Source organism: Gavialis gangeticus, unplaced genomic scaffold (assembly GCF_001723915.1).
Source record: "Gavialis gangeticus isolate Ggan-Ray unplaced genomic scaffold, GavGan_comp1, whole genome shotgun sequence".
NCBI lineage: Eukaryota > Metazoa > Chordata > Crocodylia > Gavialidae > Gavialis > Gavialis gangeticus.
The window spans coordinates 180,979,808-181,000,826 of record NW_017729024.1 but is presented as its reverse complement, the minus strand read 5'-3'; the positions used below and the strand labels follow the sequence as shown (position 1 = coordinate 181,000,826).

The 21,019-nt window shown below is 43.8% G+C and overlaps 1 protein-coding gene across 1 annotated transcript in view; it reads right to left on the bottom strand.

Moving 5' to 3' along the window:
• The window catches only part of ALPK2 (alpha kinase 2), a 93,710-nt gene extending 75,205 nt beyond the window's left edge, over positions 1 to 18,505 (bottom strand). The window contains exon 1 of the mRNA XM_019518301.1: positions 17,138 to 18,505. Within this exon, the coding sequence (XP_019373846.1) occupies positions 17,138 to 18,505 (1,368 nt within the window). The remainder of the gene's footprint in view (positions 1 to 17,137) is intronic.
• Between the last annotated feature and the right edge of the window lie 2,514 nt (positions 18,506 to 21,019).

The window sequence follows — 21,019 nt, the reverse complement described above, 5'->3', positions numbered from 1 at the left end:
CTCGTGCACCCCCTATGCATCGCCACTGAATAGGGTCATTAGCATTATAACAGCCCTGCTCTTTTCATGTCAATTCCTACACAACTTAGGCTCCTGTAACTGCCCCTCCTCTAAAAACTTGGGGTGTCCAATGACCCCAGAAACTTGTGATCCACCCAGGGCTGCACATAATAGTGCTTAGCAGAACAATGAATAGACCTGCCATGAAGTATCACCCCAGCAAACACCCCCAACCTGACAGAAGTTGGGGAAGAAATGTGGGTGCGAGGTCCCCACACTCTATTTGAATAGGCTCCATTAGCGCATGAGCTATGCCAGATATCAAAGCACCAGAATCACCACGTAATATTGCAGTTACAAATGTCTGAAATCTCCCTACACCTCGTGTTCAATGAGATGCACTTAGCAGAAAAAAGGCAGGTGCTGAGCAGAACACTGAAATGGCTGAAACCTGAATTAAGGGTTGTTGAAGAGGGAAATGAAGATGTGTGGCCACAACTGGGACTGGGCACAGTGCTGCAGCAAGATGAAGGTCCTGAAATGTGCTTTCCATTGGACTAAGGACCAGAATTCTCATTCGGGGGCAGGATGCACCATAGCCCCATTCTATGAGTAGCTGTCCTGCATGCTCACAAAGGATGCACGTGATGCTTGCATCCAATCCTCGGGACAATGGGGGTCCAGGAGGCCACAGCATCACCTACCCGGCAGGAGTCTGCAGACTGTCCTGCCACTACAGTGGGCAGTGCAATATGCACTGTGCAGCCTTCAGTCAACCAGTCTGAGTGCTCACAGCAGGTGGAGGATGGGGACAGCTGAGATGAAGTTATCTTGACCATGACCCCATCCTCCCTGATGTCTTGCCCGCCTAACTCAGAGGAGGAGGACGTGTCAGATTCCATGATGGCAAACCCTTTTTTATAAGCTGTGGGGAAATGCAGGCACACCAGAGGATGGGGCAAAGATTCAGGATGACGTTGACAGACTGGATTCACGGGCAGAATGAAATCAGATGAGGTTTAACAATGAGAAGTGCAAAGTCCTTCACCTGGGTAGGAAGAACCCTCTCCATAACTACATGATGGGTGGTAGTCCACTAGGTGGAACAGCATCTGAATGAGACCTGGAAGTCACAATCAACTGGAAGATGAATATGAGCCAACAGTGTGATGAGGATGCCAAAAAGGCAAATCGAACTCTGGTGTGCATCAGCCAATGTGTGGCCAATAGATCCAGGGAGGTGCTCCTCCCCTCTATTTGGCGCTGGTAAGACCATAGTTGGAGTACTGTGTCCAGTTCTGGGCACCGCACTTTAAGAAGGACATGAATAAGCTTGAGAGGATGCAAAGAAGGGCTACATGTATGGTCCAGGGCATGGAGGATAGGCCCTATGAGGAGAGACTTCAGGAACTGGGCCTGTTCAGTCTGAGTAAGAGAAGGCTGAGAGGCAATTTGATAGCTGCCTACAAGTACATCAGGGGTGAGTAGCAAGAACTAGGGGAGCAACTCTTCAGGAAGGCACCAATGGGCATAAACTAACAGAGGGTAAATTCAAGCTAGACATAAGAAAAAACTTTTTCTCTATAAGAGTTGCCAGAATCGGGAACACACTCCCAGCTGAGGTGGTGCAGTTACCCTCCTTGGAGGTGTTCAAGATGAGGCTGAACAGGCACTTTCACAAACTTGTCTGAGTCCAACAACTTCCTGCCCATGGCAGGGGACTGGACTTGATGATCTTACAGGTCCCTTCCAGTCCTATGGGTCTATGATTCTATGAAAAAAACTGAAGATTGAAAGTGAACTTTCACAGGGGGCAGGGAGTAACATTTTCTCCTCACCAAAATTGCATTTTTTTAAGAAGCTTTAATTGTATGCTCCTCAATACCGCACTTCATCCCATAGTAAAAATTAGATATTTGGCTAAGTATACAGTGGCCTTCAGAGTCTAACTAGGTACCTGAGTGTGTGTAACTCATTGGTGACTTTTACATGTTCCCATTTTGTACCCAGTCCACAGAACGTCTGAGTCTATATGCCAGCCCAGACGTGGCTCTTTAGCTCCTGCTTTAGTACCACAGTTGAGTCTCTGGGGGTCTGTCATTCAGACCCCCAGTATGTCAGCCAAAATGGTGGCAATCCTATTAATACAGTCTAGTCTGTTTTGTTTTTTTTACTGTGTTATACCATCACACTGAATGCCGTGTCTTCTTTTATTGCCTATGTTTAAGTCAGGATAGAACTTTATTAATCAAAGATCTTTAATAAAGGAATCCCTTACTTTCTCATGACACAATACACTACAGTATTTATGTTGGCAGGTAGTGTTGGGGTGCCTCTTTTGTTTTGGAAGGGCCTTTTTCATCCATGGGGTGGGGTTTTTTTGTTTTGGTTTGGTTTGGTTTTTTTGATGAAGTTCAATTGGATGCCTTCCTGCTTTGATATTTGGCTTGCCTCAGGCCTATGGCACTTCCTTTTGTGCCAGACCCTTTTTCTGAGTTCTGACTGGCTGCACAAGTGGGCTGGTTGTATTTTCATCTTGATTGCTTTGCAGTATGCTGAGTTTCTTGAAAAGGGCAATACTACCTTTCACTCGCTAGTATTAAATCAATATGCAATGGCAAATGCATATTTAAGAAAACATTTGTGGGCACTGATGTCAAGGAAATATTGTGTATGTGGGCTATGCTTCAGCAGTTATTTCTGAGTACATCTACACAGAATGAATGCAGTATGAAAAGCAGATGGCATGATTAATGGTATATTAAGAATAATGCTGACAGGTACTCAAGTTCCAGATTTCTGCATATGTTACAGTTGCCCCAGAGGAGACTTCAGTTACACGGTTTATATAAGTAAACATCAGTCTGTTGCAGCGTGTACTAGGTTTTTAAATTTTAAGTAGCAAATGCTATTGCTTATGAAAAGTGTTGAATTAACATCTTTGAGTTCTGAAATCCTCTGTGACAAGCCAAGGGTGGCAGCAAGGAGATGCATAACAAGGCCCGAGGTAATGGTTCTGCACGGGGCAGTGACATGACCTAGGCTACAGTAGTGGCTATTTTTGTGCCTCCCCACCTCCCAGAGGTGGGCCCTGTGGCCACTGCCCTGGTCACCCCCTGCCCTTAGTTACTGGCCCCAAGAGAAGCCTTTGAAGGAATTGCTTCTAGGAGGGTCAGAGAATCTGTTTATTATTCGCCTACAGCCACCAATGTATGGTCTCTCTAATGAGAGTCCACACAAGGCTGCTTAGAATAGCTAACAGATGGTGGTAATAAAGATCGTATGAGAACATGAATAGAATTGGATGGAATTAGACCGAAAGTTGTTGTTGGTTATTATGTAAATATCTGACTGTTAAGAGCTTCCTTCAATTTATCAAGTGGGTTAGCTGACATTGGGGCTGCTGTAAGGGCCTGATTTTATTTAACTTCATTACTAGTCTGGAAAAAGGCATAGGTAGCACATTTGTGAATATAAGAAGTGATACTATTTTGGGACCATTAGTGAAGCCAGAGTACTTGTATAAAGGGACCCACAGAAACTAGAAATATGAACAAGAAATAGTATAAGACTGAACCTGGAAAAATACAGGCCAATACTTTGGGAGAAAAACAATCTTAAACCCCTATAAGTAAGAGGAGAATATACCTGAGAAAGTTACAATGCTGATATGGACCTGAAGGTATCAGTGGAGAACAACCTAAACCCAAGTGTACAAGATAGCAAGGGAGACCAGTACAACCTAAGGGCAGCAGTCAGAGACAGGAGGGAGAGACAGGACTTCCTTGTGTCACTGGGAGTGCCTACACATGCAATTAATCTAACTGAATAAACTCTGGTACAACTTGAACCAGAGTAAGCTAATCCTGGCGTCACTGTCTACGTGTGCGTTTAAGCACGGTAATTTACTCCATTATCAGATAGACCCATTAGACACAGGTACTATCTGAAAGCACTGTAAATTAGTCTACACCAGCCCAGTTGCCACATACGTGTAGGCAGTGATGTTTTACTGGCCACTTCTACATGAGATGCTGACTGCACAGTAGCCCATGACTACTGTGCAATAGTGTTGCATGGCAGAAAGCGTGGCACAACACTACTGAGTAGTAGTCTTGGGCTACTGTCAGTGGCAATGTGTAGAGTATGCATAGGGATGCACATTCACCCCCTGAAAGTGCTGGTGCACCCCCTGACCGGCTGCACTCGCTGCTTAGGTGATGGGCAGAGGGGGCAGGTGGGAACACTGGTGTCCCTCCTGCAAGAGCCATCCGATTGCTGCGATCACTGCAGCCACTTCCGGGAGTGGCTGTGGCCACTTCTGGGAGTGGCTGCAGCAATTGGCTGGCGCTTGCTCCCAGAAGTGGCTGCAGTGATCGCAGCGATCAGCCGTAGCAATCAGCTGTCAGGGACCAACCCCGGTGGGACTGGTCACGGGGGGGGGGGGCACATGCCCCCTCGACTAAGGTGGCACCAGTCACCCACAGCTACTATGCAGTCAGTGTCATAAAAAAGGTCTTTGGCAATGCTACTACACAGAAACTCTGGTTACTGCACTGTCAAGTATTACATGACTGCGTAATAATGACTATACAGTCAACATCTTGTGTAGAAACAGCCACTGCACAGTAAATTAGTCTACTATGCAGTAAAGCACATGTGTAGACACTCCCACAGAAAATCACTACACAGATGTAACTACATTAAGATGGCATGAAAATTGAAAGTACACATCAATGTTACTGCTCTGATTTTGACTGAAACCAACTTTAAACATCCCAAACTTTTCTGCTAAACACAATCCACATTTTTGGCTAGCTGTACCTATCAGTAATTCTGGTTGCAAAGGTACTGAAGTTATCCCCCAAATAGGCATTATAAACCTATTATTCAGAATTAAGATGAAACTTACAAAAAACTAAGTGTATTGTATGGGAAGGCACAGTTAATTAAGGAAACCAAAAACCACAAATCTGCCCAATAATGACAAACATACAGTTTTGAATGATATATTTTTTGTGCTTGTGGTTTAGATCAAACTGATAGCTTAAAATACACTAGATTTTCCCCTTCATGGGGTCTCTTTATGGCAGGTGAGGTTGTTTGGATCCCTTAACCTCTTAGCTTTGTGGATTTTTTTCTTTAAAGAGCACCATAGTTTTTGAGTATTGATTTCTTTGAGCCTAATGGACCTTTTGTAAACTGTTAGGTGCAGATATTTATGCCATGGCAGAGAACTGATGAATACAATAGATTTTTAAAATGTGTCAAGTATTTCATGTTGCACAGCTGTTTCATATTTTAATCAGAAAGGGGTATGAGCACAAAAATCAGAATCAAAGTCAACTTTCTCCCAGCTTTAAAGGAGTTAGCGTTAAGATGCTGGTCCAGCTGAATTATAAATTATGTTGTCAACAGATAGGTTTGTACCAGGATAACAATTTTAACAAAGTTTGGAAATGTGCAGGCTTATTTCCAATGTCAATTTGGGGGATAGTATAAAATAGCAATCAACTCATGCTATTGTAGATAATGAATAAAACGAGGTGTGTGCAATCCTTATCTCATTATAGCAACCGGGAGCTTTGCCACTGAATTCAGTGGGGCCAGAATTTCATTTGATATGTTTCTCTCAAGAGTCAGCTCACAGGTCCCCTTAAACCTAATGATCCATTTAGCTAGTGTGGCGAAAGCACACCAGGTTCTGTAGAAGCAATGTGTTTAGCATCTCATCTGGCCACCTTTTGCTCCCTCACTCAAACAAACATTTATTTATTTACAGTTGGGTCAGCTGGGAACAGCTTTTCACATAAGTCAGGCATTGGGCTAAGATGAACACCTTCAGAGAGGTAGCAAAAGACTCAAACTACTGTACCACAAAAAGTCATCTGTTTCTCTTGCCTACAAAGTATAGGCCCAAACTTTCAAATGGGGGTCTAAAGTTAGATGAAGATACCCAAGCAATTTTCTGAGTTTCAGAGGTGTTGAACATGTGAGGATTCAGCTAAAGCCAAAGGAGAATGGAGGGAGCTCAACATTGTGCAAATCAGCCTGATTCTAGTTAGAAGTCGAAATACAGACTTAGGTGCCTGCCTTTGGAAAATATAGGCCAGGGCTGTCCAGCTGACAGCCTCCAGGCTGCATGTCATCTATTAGCAATTAATTCACAGCCTGTGGCTTCCTGTGGGGGTGCTACTCCTTGCCCTTTCACCTTGCTACTGCTGCAGCTGGGATCTCCTCCCTCTTCCAGCTTCTGCTTCCTGATATATCCCCCTGGGGCTGCGCAGCCCATGGGGTTGGAGGGCCTATGGCCCAGGCAGCAGTAGGATCCTGGAGCCTGTATGGTGGAAGCTTGTATGGCAGAGGAGACTCTGCAGTGCTTGGCACCTGCATGGCTTGAGTCCCATGTCATGTATGGCCTCTGGCCAATCCAAAGTTAGATAGTCCTAATGTAGGCCATTGTGTTCAATGGCACATTTTGTTATGTGATATAGAATCTCTCTTTGTCCCTATTGTCTCTAGGTGGCTTATACCTAGCAGTTATAGTGAATGATCAAAGCTGCAGAGAAATAAGCAATGTTTTTCATCTTCAGTCAATCAGAACATCAATGGAAAACAGCTTACCCCCTTACAGACTGTTCTGTGCTTACCACTTGACCTCACATGTTTGCAGAAGGAATTTTTCCACTGTGTTGAAAAACCGGTGGAAAACACAGTGCAGGCCAGGGCTGATCTTAGCGACTGCTCTGTGAAAGTGATGCTAACGGATTTCATCCAGATAAAAGGCATGTCGTCTGTTATAGTGTGGAAAAATCTGCGGATGTCAATAACTACAACTGTTTAAAAAATATTGTACTTAACTACTTCCCATAAATCTATAAGGAGATTTATCATGCAGATGGGATGTGTTCATATATGGATTTATATATTCTAGTGGACTATGAAAGGCACTTGTAGTTTTCTGGGACTGTGAGTGATGAGTGACTGTGGTGGATGTAGCCAGGACTCATGATTTCCAGTGGCAACTCTAATACTCACTTAAAACGTGAATAAGTAATTTAACTTTGTCATGCTTTAGTATTTCCATTTGTTAAATGTATGTAATAATACTATCCTACCTCATATGGTTTTTTTCAGGATTAATTACTATTGGTAAAATACTCTGATACCCACAGATGGAAGGTGTTGTACAAATAGAAAGTTATATCCAGCAGAATCATTTTTCTCTCCTCATTTTTAATTCATTCTGAGTGGAGCTGCATAGTCTGGTTCTGGTTGAATCAGGTGAAATGTATCTTTTCCTTTAAACTCTGATTCTTCAAACTTTGTTGCTCTCCCAAAGTGTCTGTAACTGGTAGATTCAAGAACATTTTAAATCAAGCCTTTGCCATCAGAAAGGTTAGTGGCTGCAAATGGTCTGCAGTACTCAGAAGTGGCCTGGTACACCTGTTCGCTGCTACCTGAATTCCCTGCATGTCATTCACCATACTATTTTCCTCCATATCTTTAAATATCACATCTATAATCTAAATACAAACTATCATGTTATGGGTTGGCTTAACTTCCAAAGTGATGTAAATTATGGTGTGCATTACATGATGGAAAATCTCTGTGAACTAGTGTAATGTACAGATCAAGGGCGTGGAAGGGCAGTAAGGAGAAGAAAAAAGGCAAAGGGAAGTGAGCAGAATATACTCTTCATGAGATTATGACATGGAGATTCACAAGATTAGTAAGGGATGATACAGCATGGAACAGCTGACATCCACTCCTGCCCCCTCCCCCTGCCATGTAATCAAGAAGCCAGGTCCCATGGAGTGCCAACAGCAAAACTTTTAGGGACCTCACAGAGGGACAACACAAGGATGCTGCTGAGCTGTAGTGTGCTGCTGCCGACATCAGGCCTGAGAGATGTCCTGGCTTTCTACCGGGCAGAGGAACACAGCTGTGGGAATTAGGGATTTCTTGATACTACAGAGTTGCAGGAGGCTGAGATAGCAATATTAACTCAATGAGTCTCTCCTAAATGGGCTCCTCCTAGCAGACAATGGTTGTAGTGGAAGGGGAGGAGGGAGTTACTTCAGAAGGCACTAGAGACACAGTCCCAATCAAGGCCATTTACTGGCTGAAGGAGTAGGCAGTGCACCATTACTGCACCACCATGCTGCAGCCACATTGGCACACAATACAGTCAGCATTCATCAGCTATAGCTCTGCTAATTCTTATCCTGCTGAGGTTCTGGCCTAATTTACACTGAATGCTGCTTGTCCCCCAGCCAAATGAAGCACTTTTGTCTGGGGAACGTATTCAGTCATCACCGGGATGCAGAGGAAGTAATCGGTGTAACTTCGCTACTGTGAATGACTGTTTGCTCTTTTGAATCTCCCTCTTTTCATGGACAGGCCTAAAAGAATAGAAATAATGAGCACAGAATCATTTGGCTTTGCGTCTGCATCTGTGTCCCATCCTCCTCAAAGTTCACAGCTCTTTGGAGCCAGGTTTGGGTTCAGCCTGTTCTCTAGCAATAGAGATCTGTGTAAATAGAAAATGTCCACCTACTGCCATATCTTGGCATCCCTGCCTCATTCCCATTCTTGTTCAGTGCCACCCAAATTCCTGTTTCTTAAAATAAAACCCTAGTTTAAATGGCACACCTGTCTTGGATTAGTTACAATAACTGAGTATCTGTATTTATTTCAGCTGCCTAGACAGGTGAAGACGATGACAGCAGCTATATTTTATCTTGCAAGAGCTTGCTAAAATGCAGGCTGAGGAATGAGAAAAAGAGGCAGCAGAGAAGAGCTATAGCACTCAAATAGGAGAAAGCACAGCTTTTTCACCTTAAAGAATGGCTCTCAGAGATTGCCAAGGGTGGGTCTGAGTTGTGAAGTACTGTATATAGTACGTGATCTAAACTTTCCAAACAATGTGTTTCAGGTTCAGCACAGACTGGAGTTGGCTGTAACACTGGTGTGAAAAACAGAATGGTTAGGCCCTGGATTATCTTTCCTATCCCTAGCCATATGAGATGCATTGCCAAAGGTTATAGCCTGTCAAATGTCTGCGGTCAGGACCACTATCTTCCTGGGCTATTGTGATTCGAGACACAAACCTTTTAAAGACAAAGAGCAGAGTTGGCTTGGAAAATATTTTCTCCCATAATTTTCTTATGAAAATGGAATGATTTAATCCTTTCAAGAAAAAATTTAATTATAGATATGTCTATTTAATGAAAAAAATCTATTTTGATGGGAAACGGTTGAAGGAAAATATCAGTTTCTGGTGGGAAATGTTTGGATTTGTGGTTTTGATTAGCACTGAGAAAATCACTGATATTTTGCTTTGGTGGCTGAAACAAAAAAAGATGTTCATTTCCATTTGACTCGAAAGCAACATTTTCCAGAATTTTCAACTATTCAAAAATGTTCATTTCTGAGTCAAATGAAATGTTTCATTGCACATTAAATAAATGTTTTCTTTCATATATGTATATATCTGAATGAAAGCAAAGGAATGGATTCACAAAACTAGGGAGGAGATCCTGGACCTAAGCCTGAACCCATGCCTCCTACTTCTGAGGATAATGTCCTGATCATTATATTATAGATTGTTGTAGGGTGAACTCTTCCCTGTTGAGTATTATAATTTTTATGACCCTTTTATGATTCGTAGAGGGGCTATAACCAACATTTCTTACCTGCTAGGTGAGTGCCTTGACTCCTTGACGCAACAGTTACTCTTATTATCTGCTCCAATAAATATTTAAGTTTTTTATACAAAAAGGAACAGCTGCAACAGAATGTGCTATAGTTCAGTGATGAGGGCACTCTCTTGAGGTGGAAAACCTGTAATCAAATCTCTGCTTTAACTTAGAATAATTTCAGAAATGCTGAAGCAAACTTTTTGGTATTTCCAAATGTTTATCTTTGCTTTTTTTTATTCCCCACCAAAAGTGAATTTGTGAATAGTGTTGGGTCAACCCAGACCACATTCAACAGTGAACAGAGTATTCACTGAAATAAATACTCAGCCCTAGTTTTGATTTGACCCCATCACTATTAGAAACTTCTTTTTAGGATCTCAAAAGGAAAAATCAGTTCTATAAGGATGGTTTAAGAACTCACATGCCTGATTTCCACCTAGGCCTCAGTCTAGCCTACATTTCTGCAGAGCAGTGTTGTACTTCTAAGTTATTGCACTTGCTGTTTTGCAATCTCAATGAACTGCAGACTGCCTGCACAAATGCACAGATAATTACCAGTAGATATTTAGCTATCTATTAACAGGCATAAGTCTTCTAGTGTATTAATGGCACAAAAATGCAGCTCAATGATTTGCAGGTGTGAATTCTGAACACACAAAAGGAGAGAGCACCCCTGGGGGAAAAAAAGCCTAAAGGAGCTGAAACAATGACCTATTTCTTCAGTTCATGGGAATTGAGCAGAGGCCTTCTTGTTTCTTCCTTCTGAATTAGTGTGGCCAAAGTCATGAGTCAAAAGCAGAGATAAGGGGTGTTTTCACATGGGCTCCAGAGGTGGGTGGGGAGACTTTTAATTAAAGCAGCTCCAAGAACTATTCTAAGGAAGGGTCACATGTGTCAGCATTCCAGTGCTTCAAAATGGCAGTAGGGGCACTTTATCAAAATTTTAACAAACTAGCTTTAGTTAAAGCTCCCCACTGCCATTTTGAAGTGCGGGGACACTGATACATAGGACGTGGAGTCTGGTTGAAGCACAGTAATTACTGTGCTCCTGCAGACTCAATTAATCTAGTCTGCTCCAACACACTGCAATTATAGTTTGTCGGAGTAGCCTCCTGTCTCATGTACAGGGACCTAATGTGTTTTTCCAAATGTTGATGACGAAACTAAAAACCGCCCTGATTCTTAACAAAATCCAAAACCCAATTTTGGATTTTGTTAAGAATCAGGATACATACAGTAGAAATACTAATTTATTCCAGACGGAGATCAGACCCATAATTTTACTTTGGAACTAGATGAGATTAGTAGCGTGTTTCTCAAAGTGACATTTAATGCTTTAACAGAGTTTTGCTTTGAATTGTTCAAGCTCCTACCTCAAAGTGGGTGGGAAAAGACCAGGTGTCAGTCCTTCCTGGTTTGAAGCCAAAGAAAAAATTATATTGCTGCCATCCACTGATCTCTGCAGAACTCTAGTGGAGAGTGGATTTTGTTCTACTCCTCTGTTTTCCTCCTTCAAAACTGATTCCAAATTTTAACACTTCACAGGCTTTAATTCAGGCCACCAGTGGTATTTCTTACAATAGAAAGGTCACAACAAGAACCAGTTTGGAATGAAAGAAAGTTGAGGCAGGAACAGGCAGTGAATTTAAGTCTCATTTTGAAAACAATAACCACAAAAACAACCAAATGACAGGAAAGGATTTTTTTTGTCCTTGAATTACCCCAAATCTTCATTCTTGCCAGCAACTCTTTGCTCATATGAGGACAAGAGAAATAGACATGTTTCAATACATTTTCAATTAAAAGTAAAATTACAGACTGATTGAAAATGGCATATTGACTGTGCACAGTAATTCTGGCTTATTATTGCTTTTGAACAGAAGTCTATACTCATTTTGTTTTCAGAAACAGTAATTAAGAAGTTTCCATCTGACAGCTGGTTGTTGATCGATGTGAAACGAATTGTTGGGCTTGGTCTGATTTTTAGTGGACAGGTGTCTCCATAAAGGCTAATAATAACACCCCTATAATCAGATTCCTCTCTCACTATCCCTTTCTGTGTAACTCAAATCTTTCCTCTCCTCTTTCTTTTCCACCCTTTCCCCACACCTTTCTTTTGCTTGTTTCTCCCTAGCACAGTGCTCTTTCCCTCTGCTCTTCCTTCCCCAGGACTGGAGAACAGCTCATGCGCTTGGCCACTTCTACCAGCTTTGGTCAAAATACTCCTACCTTCACTGCACATCAGGGAGCAAGCTGATGATCCTAAGAAAAGCAATACACATGGGGGTAGCACCACGGGACTTTAGATAGCACCGACATAATCCCTCCAACATGGACACCTGCCAAATTTTATGGCAGCTGAGGCAGGAATCAAGACATGTCTTAAGCAGATTAATGTTCATCAATCAGTGTTTCCCAATTATGTTTGTTACCTGGCTCATCTCAAAGTCTCACTTTATTGTAAAATATAGAAATTTGGGGAATTTGAGTGAGGCTAATTGACGCAAATATCACTGGGGTTATTCCAACCTTAGCTAGAGCAAAGGAATGAAATGGAGGTTCTTCTGGTATTATGAGCTGTGGCCCTGGTCAGTAGGAAAAGTACTCTTCAGATACACTTATAACCTATGTTATTTTTCCATGGAGTGCCTAAGGCACAAGGTTAAGTGTTGTGTTTCTGTCCCAGAAACTCTTTGAACTGAACAGTTGCAGCAGCACTTCAGTGACACTGCTGGCATTTGGCAGCCTCCAGAAATGGGGGCTGCAATTTAGGAATGATGCCAGGTTTACTCCAGGCTTGTCATGCTGACTGAACATTTGACAACCACTTGCTCTTGAATGCAACTATGTTATGAACTTGAAGCCTCCTAGTTTTCAGTAGCATATGCAACATCGTGCCACTGGCACAATTGGCTTTTATTATCTGTTACAAATTAAGCTGTGCTGAAATATTTAATAAAACATTTCACTGCAAGCTACATTTGAGGTAAAACCTTTTATGAGAGTGGATAAGGAGAATCCCACCGTGACTGGCTAATGGAAGTAAAGCCAATCCAGAAAAGCAGCTACTGCACCAGAGAGAAGACAGGGAGACTGCTTCAGAGCTGTTCCAGGTTAGGGTCAACTTGCCGAAAGGGGACTGGGAAGGATAAGACACAGGGGCAATCGGGGTCTGTTTCCACTACTTGCTAGCAGAGCTGGCCAACCACTCACTAGGCTAGGGACAGACATTACACATAAACTGGTATAAGTGATCAGAAACTGGTTTAAACATGTAACAGAACAGATGTTCAGTGCACATAAACCAGTTTGAGAATGGCTGAAACTGGTTTGAGATAAACCTGGTTGAATGTAATACCAGATTTAACTGATTTGGTTCAAACCAGTTTATGCAATGTCTGTCCCAGACCCCTTGCTGGTTTAAGATAAACCAGAGACTCCCAGCATCCCGGCATGCTCTCTGGGCTGGGCTCTGTGCTCCAGCCCAGCCAGGCTGGCCCCTCCCCTCTGCTCCCCAGCCAGAGCAGGGACAGGCAGGGGCAGGGGTCTGGCCAGGGAGGGGTTTAAGTCCTCTTCTCTATTCTACTGGCAGGGACTGAGCCAGGTCTGCCCACCCTCACTGCAGCTCTCCCTTCCCCCTTGCAGGGGCCCTGCCTGGCTGTGCTCCCGCCCTGCTACTGTGGAAGGAGGGGGCAGGGCCCTTGTTGGGGGAAGCAGCCCCTGTCATAGTGTGGGGGAGCGAGCCCCTTCCCGGTGGGGGTGCTGCGCTGCGTGGCCAGCAGAGCCCTGCAAGCCCCCTGCAGCACTGCCGTGCTCCCCAGCAGCTCTGCCCACCCTGCAGAGTGGTCCATGCCAGGAAGGAGCTCACGCTTTGCGTGGCAGTCACGGGCTGCTGCCCATCACCGTCACTCGCTCGCCACTCCAGCTGCTGGGCAGGGGTGGGATCCAGTCCCTGCCGCTCGGTCTGTGCTCAAGGAAAGACCCCTCTGGGCAGGAGGACTTATTCAGCCACTAGCCCCGACCACAGTCCCAGCAGCAGGCAGGCCAGGCCAGGCAGACCCCAATACAGTGCCAGTGGCCAGCATCTGAATAAGCCTCCTCCTGCCTGGAGGGGGCTTGCCCCAAGCACAGAGTGGCCACTGGCACCACAGCAGGGTCTGCCTGGCCCAGCTGCCGCTCTGTGCTCGGACCAGCCCCCTCCCAGCAGGAGGACGCTTATTCAGATGCTGGCCTGAAGAACAAAGCAGTGGCTGCAGCCATGCCGGGCAGACCCCGCTGCAATGCTGGTGGCCACTCTGTGCTTGAGGCAAGCCCCATCTGGGAAGGAGGAGGCTTATTCAGACACTGGCATCGCATTGGGGTCTTCCTGACATGGCCGCAGCCACAGCTCTGTGCTCTGGGCCAGCCCCATCCTGGCAGGAGGAGACTTATTCAGCCACTGATCCCAAGCACATGCCAAGCGGCAGCTGCAGCTGTGCTGGAAAGACCCCAGTGCGATGCAGGGGCTAGCATCCGAAAAAGCCTCTTCCTGCCCAGAGTGGGCTTGCCTCAAGCACAGAGAGGCCCACTCTGGACCCCGGTGCTCCCGCAGCACTGCCAGCCACGCAGTGCAGCACCCCCACCAGGAAGGGGCTCACTCCCTCACATTATGACAGGGGCTGTTGCCCCTAACAAGGGCCCTGCCCCCTCCCCTGCAGTGGCAGGTGGGGGCACAGTCAGGCGGGGCCCCTGCAAGGGGGAAGGGAGCGCTGCAGTGAGGGTGGGCAAATCTAGCTTGGGTCCCTGCCAGTAGATAGAGACAGGGAATTAAACCCCTCCCTGGCCAGTTCAGCCCAGACTGCCCACACCTCCCCCCACAGCTTCCCTGCAGTCGAGGGCCTGCTCTAGCACCCCCCCAGCGCCTGCCCTGAGCAACTGCAGGCATGTGCCTGCATTGCCTCAGTCCAGAGCGAATGTTTGTCCTGTTATAAACCAGTTCAGCCTAGGCAGGGTAGACTAACCTGCAAAGGTTGAATCAAGCCAGGCTCCAGCTTTTTGAATGTCTGTCCCTACCCACGGAGATTAAGAAGAGCTGTGTGAAAGGGGGAAGTGCCTTATAATGCTCCTGCTGGGGCTCAGAAACTTTGCAGTGGCCCAAATGCAAGGCTATGCCCAAGTTAGCCCTAAGCAGATCAGGTTGTTCATAGTGCATCAGGCTGGCTCTTGATCTCCATCCTGACTTTGCACTGGAAAAATACGGAAGATACCATGGTATCATTAGAGATCTCATAAAGGGCAATCCAAGGAAAAATGCATTCCAGCCTAAATTTCCCCAGGTTGCAGTCTTTGGGGCTGAGGCTTGAATTTGACTCAGTATTAAGACAGCAATGAGCTGAAATTATGAATTTGGGTACAACCCAGATCCAAGTAATTCATACAAGAGCATTTAAATCAAGGGTTTGGATCATTCTCATCCCTACTCTCTTTCTGAACGTGTTTGTTTGTTTCAGATATATATGCAATGAAGCTTTGAAACACACATACAATATACACATATGTGCACACGTACATGTATATACATGCAAGGGAAGCATGGAATCAGTGTAGTTAGAATATATCTAGCTAATCTGATTAACACACCATACCTGCTCTTGCAAAAACGTCCATGATATTTTAATGGCTTCACTCTGAATGGGCTGGGGTTTAATGCCCAATCCAAATCATGACAATGCATAATATCATGATATTCTTAGTAGATTAACTTCACCAAGAGATATTTTACAACATAAGAGTGGGAGACACACTTAAAATATTGCGGCCCTTTTAATGGATATGTAAGGAAAGAAAACTGGAATGCAGGTGCTTTGGGCACTTTTCCATATGAGGTACTTTGGTTGGTTTTAATTGTTTAAAACATTCCAATGACTTATTTCAGAGTTAAAGGATCAGTTTGAAATGGGAGCTTTTTTAAGCTGGAAAGACATAACAGAAGAAAGCACGTGGACCTGAAAGTACAAGATGGGTATGTATATGTGTGTGTGCCCACTTAGTGTGAGCCCACACATGCCCAAATGCAGCTAACATTGATAAATGGAAGCAGTTAATTCAAGCAGTTGGGGGAGATCAGAATGAGATATCAGGGCTCTGCTGGTGAAAGCACAGGAACTCTCAGAGCAACAGCAGAGTTGTCATAGGGACAGAGAAAAAGAGGGAGGGGGGAAGCCTAGTTAGTCAAAAACTGTATTCTGGGTCAAAATATTGTATAAATGCCATGATTCTCGAATGCCATCTGCATTCAAATGATGGGCTGTTTGGTTAATGCCCATGTAATGGCTTGCTTTCATGCCCCACTGTAACCCTAAAGATTAAGGTGAATTGTGCAGAAAGTTTTCCAGTGTTTCTGCATTGACCACACAAAATGTGGTACTGAATTGATAAATTACTCCTTGCATGAAGATATTTGTATTTCAAAAGCCTATTATCAGCCAGCCATGATCTGCAGTAAAGTTATTCAGATCCCTTCCAAGTTAATAGGAGGCATATGTGTACATCCTCATTCAGGATACACTCTTACTAGTTTTCTCAAATAGATTTTCTTGTTCATTGTCACATGCTTTAAAATCCTTTGGTAAGTAAATGAGAAAGGAACAGGATCTGCCTGATCTTTTAGGCTTTTGTTTCTTCTTTGCTTTTTATTACATGAAATAACAAAATATGGCCCCATTCACCCTGTGATGAAAACTGATGTAACTCCATTTAATTCCATTTTAATGAATCTATGTAGCAGCTGATTATCTAGCCAAGAATATATAATGCAGAGGCATGAAGAAAGGATTTGGGGTTTCGCTATCTTCACAAAGGGAAAAAAACTATTTTTTGCTAGAACATTTATATCTTTTATGCTTTTATTAGGAAGAATGTAAAGTGTCTCAAGCACTCATCTTAGTTACATGAAGGGAAATCAAGGTAAGTCTTAACTGCTTTCAGTTGATTTATTTCAGATTTGCAGAAAGACAGCTGAGCTCACAAGTTGCAGTAAGATACCTGAGATCACTTTAATCATAGCTGGAAAAGAAAATAATATAAAATATTCTCTGCTCACAACAGTGGTTAGAGAAACTTTCTTGAGAAAGAGAGAGCTAGAGAGGGAGAGACTGCTTGGATAAGACACATGCAGTAGTTTAAATATCAGATTTCCGTACCCAGCTGTCCACAGTCCCATTAGTGCCTCTTACTATTATCAGTCTCCCTCTATAATTAGGAAAGCTTCTGGTTTATCTGGGCCTTTTTTCAAAACCAGATTTCCTTCACAGCAGTAGCTGTCATTCACAAGTGCTTGAGTAGTATCTTTTGAAGTAATTTACATTTTACATTATTTTGCCACAAATAAGAAAAGAGAGCATTCAAGTCAGTGAAAAAACCCTTGATAGTAAATGATAAAATGCTTTACTTACACTGGATGAGATGCTTTCATTAGGCACCTGATTTTTCTCAGACAGGGTCCTGCTCCACTCCCCATCCCCAGGGCAGTTATTATCTGCCGTCTCTGTAGGACATAAACCAGTCTGGATTTGCAGGCTGTCTATCTCTTGAGGTCTCTGTGTTGAAGTAACACCTTCTTGACCAGGAAACAGTACACTGGAATCCATAAACCCAATTTTAGTTCGAGCAGATTCTCCTGTGACAGTTAGATATTTGCAGAGCTCTTTGGGGTTTAGCAGCTTCAAAAGGTCTCTTCTGAGTCTTTCTAGCAGATTCAATACAACATCCTTAGATTTTTCCTGTGCCCGTTTTCTCCTGACTTCATCTAACTCCTGTGAGCTTTTATTTAGCACGCCTCCATCCAGGGTATTTGCTGTTATTGTCTTAGAAGCCTGATTTGTCAAAGAGCCACCTAAGCCAGAAGAGGCTGGCTCCATCTCTGCAAGTACATGATCCACGTCCTGTGATCTGTCAGTGGGGAAATTTGCAGCTGAATAGTTACCTGTGTTATTTTCTTCTTCAGTTCTAGGGTAATCATTTTCAATTGCTGAAGAAGCAATGGGAAGCATACACTTGATTTTGTCTTTCATTGTGGTAGTTTTATCTTGGTGGTGTCCAACAGTAAGGGTCATCCCTGTTTGCCAGGTTGACTGACTATATGCAGAGAGATCTCTCCTTACAGTTACTTCTTTGGATTTTGACTGATGACCACAGAAGCCAATAGTGGTATCCATAGGCACAGTGTTATCTGACACTTGAAACAGATAAGGCATTTCACTGAGGAAATAATCACACCCATAACAATCCTCACCCCGTTTAATATCTTCTTCATCATCACTTTCTAATAAAAATTGCAGTTTCTTTTCCCAGATTTCATTTTCATGAGCTGTCATCACATCAGAACATTCCAGGTACTCAAGTTTATCGTCAGAAAGTTCATCAACCGCGATCAGATTTTTGTCTGGATGCAGCTTAGTGTTAGTGTCACAGTTGTTAGAGGCATCTTCTACAAAGCAGTTATGTTTTCCTATAGGAATATTTGCTTGATCATCAGACAGTGTATTTTTGGTCAGGGGCTTATTGAGGATACTTTGTTCATGTGCCTTGGCATCTTCAGGGGTCTGACTAGAAGTTAAGACATCAGCATAAAAACAACGGTTTTCTGTGTGATTAGTGATCAGATCGGTTGCTTTGGGAATTACATTGCTGTAGCATTTGCCTGCTTTTTCAGCAGTCTCACTAGCTACAGTGTTAACATAAACTGAGTCTCTTGTATTTTCAAACATGTACTTTGTGCAGCAGTGGTTGCCTTGAGGTTGCAGTGTGCTTGTGCCATCCATATTGTCTTCCAGACTATGTATGTTTCTATAAGGATGATGCCTCTGCTTTTCCAGGTTACTCAATAGACAAACTGCTGCTTTCTTTAGAGGCAGAATCTGTTGAAATTAAAGTGGAAATGTCCTTATAGGATTAATTGTTCTATGCTAAAGACTTCTCATTCTGCCCAGCTTGTTCTGAACTTTCCCACTGAGATGACGTGTCTTTGTTGTTTTTGCTAGCTCCTATATGGTTAGTCAAGTCAGAAAGTAACTTTTGGTGAGTTTGGGGTTTTGGTTCTGATCTCACTTCAACAAAAGCTGAACACTGAATCACCCCAAAGCAACTTATAGTAACTGTCTGATGAAGTGTGGCATCTTGCTCTATGCACCTGTGAATAAAACATTTGTAGTTAGAACAAATTTTTAAAAGGTTAAAGGTTTTATTTAATCCATAAATGCTGGGAGTTCTCACAATTACAGTATTTTATGTAGATGTCACTGTTTTGTACTTTTTAGGGAAGCAAGGATTCTTACAGGATGTGGAAAGACAGCAACTGCTAACTACAATGGCTAAAAACCTCTTTAAACAGCTGATCAATGACTTTTGATCTGCATGCACATTTAGTTGCAGAAGTGCACATGGTTTTAGCAGCACAACACTGTGCATGCCTACATGTGATTTGGCTACATCCACTTGCTAACAGGGATCTGGATTTGTATGTGTAAACATTTCCTTGGGGAAATAAATCATCTGCTCTGTTGACTTTCTAATTATAGTTGCTCATTGATGTGGCAGTGCCAGGGTAGAAATCCCATGCCCTTGCATTGATCTAGGATTTTGAAAAGCGGGGTGCAGGTGCTGTGGCACTTTCTCTCACAAAGCACAACACATTTTTTCTGCAGTTACAGTGAAACTAGAAGCTCTAGTAATATGTCCATTTAAAATCAAAGCAAAAACAAATACAACTATTGAAATGTGCACTACTTTGCTAGAGTACATACAAAGTTAAAAAACCACAACAAACTGGTAAAAAACTCAAAAGATATTACATCATTAGTCCTGTAGTTATTATAGCTAAATGTGCCTGTCTTATTCAGATTCATAAAGCAAAGTCTAGCCTTCTGGACCATCTTGGCAGTGGCCCTGTAGAAGAGCACTGTATTTATGGCTCTGTTGATAACAAGAGAGCTATTCTTCAATCAAAGTACTCCCTACTCAGCTTACAATAAGGTGGAAGAGCTTCAGGTGAATGCAGTGGTCATGAAAGATGACAAATGAACAGCCCTGGAAGTATAAAGTCCTGTATTTATTCCTAGCACAGGTGTGGGGAGCAAGAGTAACATCTTTCTTGCACTAGCTTGCTAACGTCAACTTGATGGGATGAATCACTCTAAAGCGGTGGGCTCTCTGTGAACCTTCTCTTTTAAATTATCATCCTTCCTCTTGCTAGCCCCTTGGTGCTGTTTCTCAAGCCTGTTCCTGTCCTTGCGTGCCAGGCTCCCCCCGCCGCCCTGCCCAGCTGGCTCGTTCAGCGGCATTTACCTTGCTGCCGTCAGAACTCAAGCAGAGCCGTTACTTGCACTCTCAGCAGCACTCTGTTTGTCACAACCTACTTTAGAAACTGATCCAAGTCTGTCAGCATGACGAGACATGGGGAGCTAGATTAGCACTTTATGAGCATGTATTTGGCTTGCTCAATTTGAATCTCTCTCGTAAACAACCTGCCGCATCTCTGTTAATTTCCTTTTCTCGGAGGAGATCCTGCCATGTCTTCCTCAGAGGTGCCTTCAGCAGAGGAACTCCTAAGATCCCACGGCATCCCTTATAAGCCAAAGCCTGCTAGAATTTACTATATTGATAAGTTTAGTATAGGACCTTTGATAATGTAATGGAGTATTACGTCACTGATGTAGAATTTGTATGGTAGAATATAGCAGAGAATCTCATTCTCTAGGGAATTCTGTCTAGGGTTACCATACGTCCAGGTTTCCCAGACATGTCCTTTTTTTGGATCCTCTCATCTCTATCCAGGTGGGGGGTTTTTAAATATGATCAAATGTCCAGGATTTTGGTTAGGTCAGCTTTGAAGTTTTTCTCAGCTTGACCTAGCAAGGAGCAGCTTGGGGCTGGGGGGAGCATGGGGAGGGCGTTTGGAGGCAGGGCACACACACACACACACACACACGGGGCTGGGATGCAGCCAAGGAAGGGGGTGGGAGCAGCCCCAGCAGCTGCATGAAAGTAAGTCTGTGGGGGATGGGGATTGGAGGGCCAGGGCTTTGGGACTATGCATGGAGCTGGGGGTGGGGGATGCTCACATATGTGTGTGTGTATGCGTGAAAGGGGTGTGTGGAGGGGATGGGTGTGTGAGGGGTTCAGGTGCCTGCTGGCACTGGGGGAAGCTGTCCAGGTGCCAGGAATGTGGCAGGGCAGGGGGGGTGGAAGGGATGTGCCTGCCCCTCCAGCAAGGGAAGGGAGAGGGGGAAGGGGTCAGGGAAGCCCTTAAGGGGCAGCAGGGAGTTGCATAGCCCAGA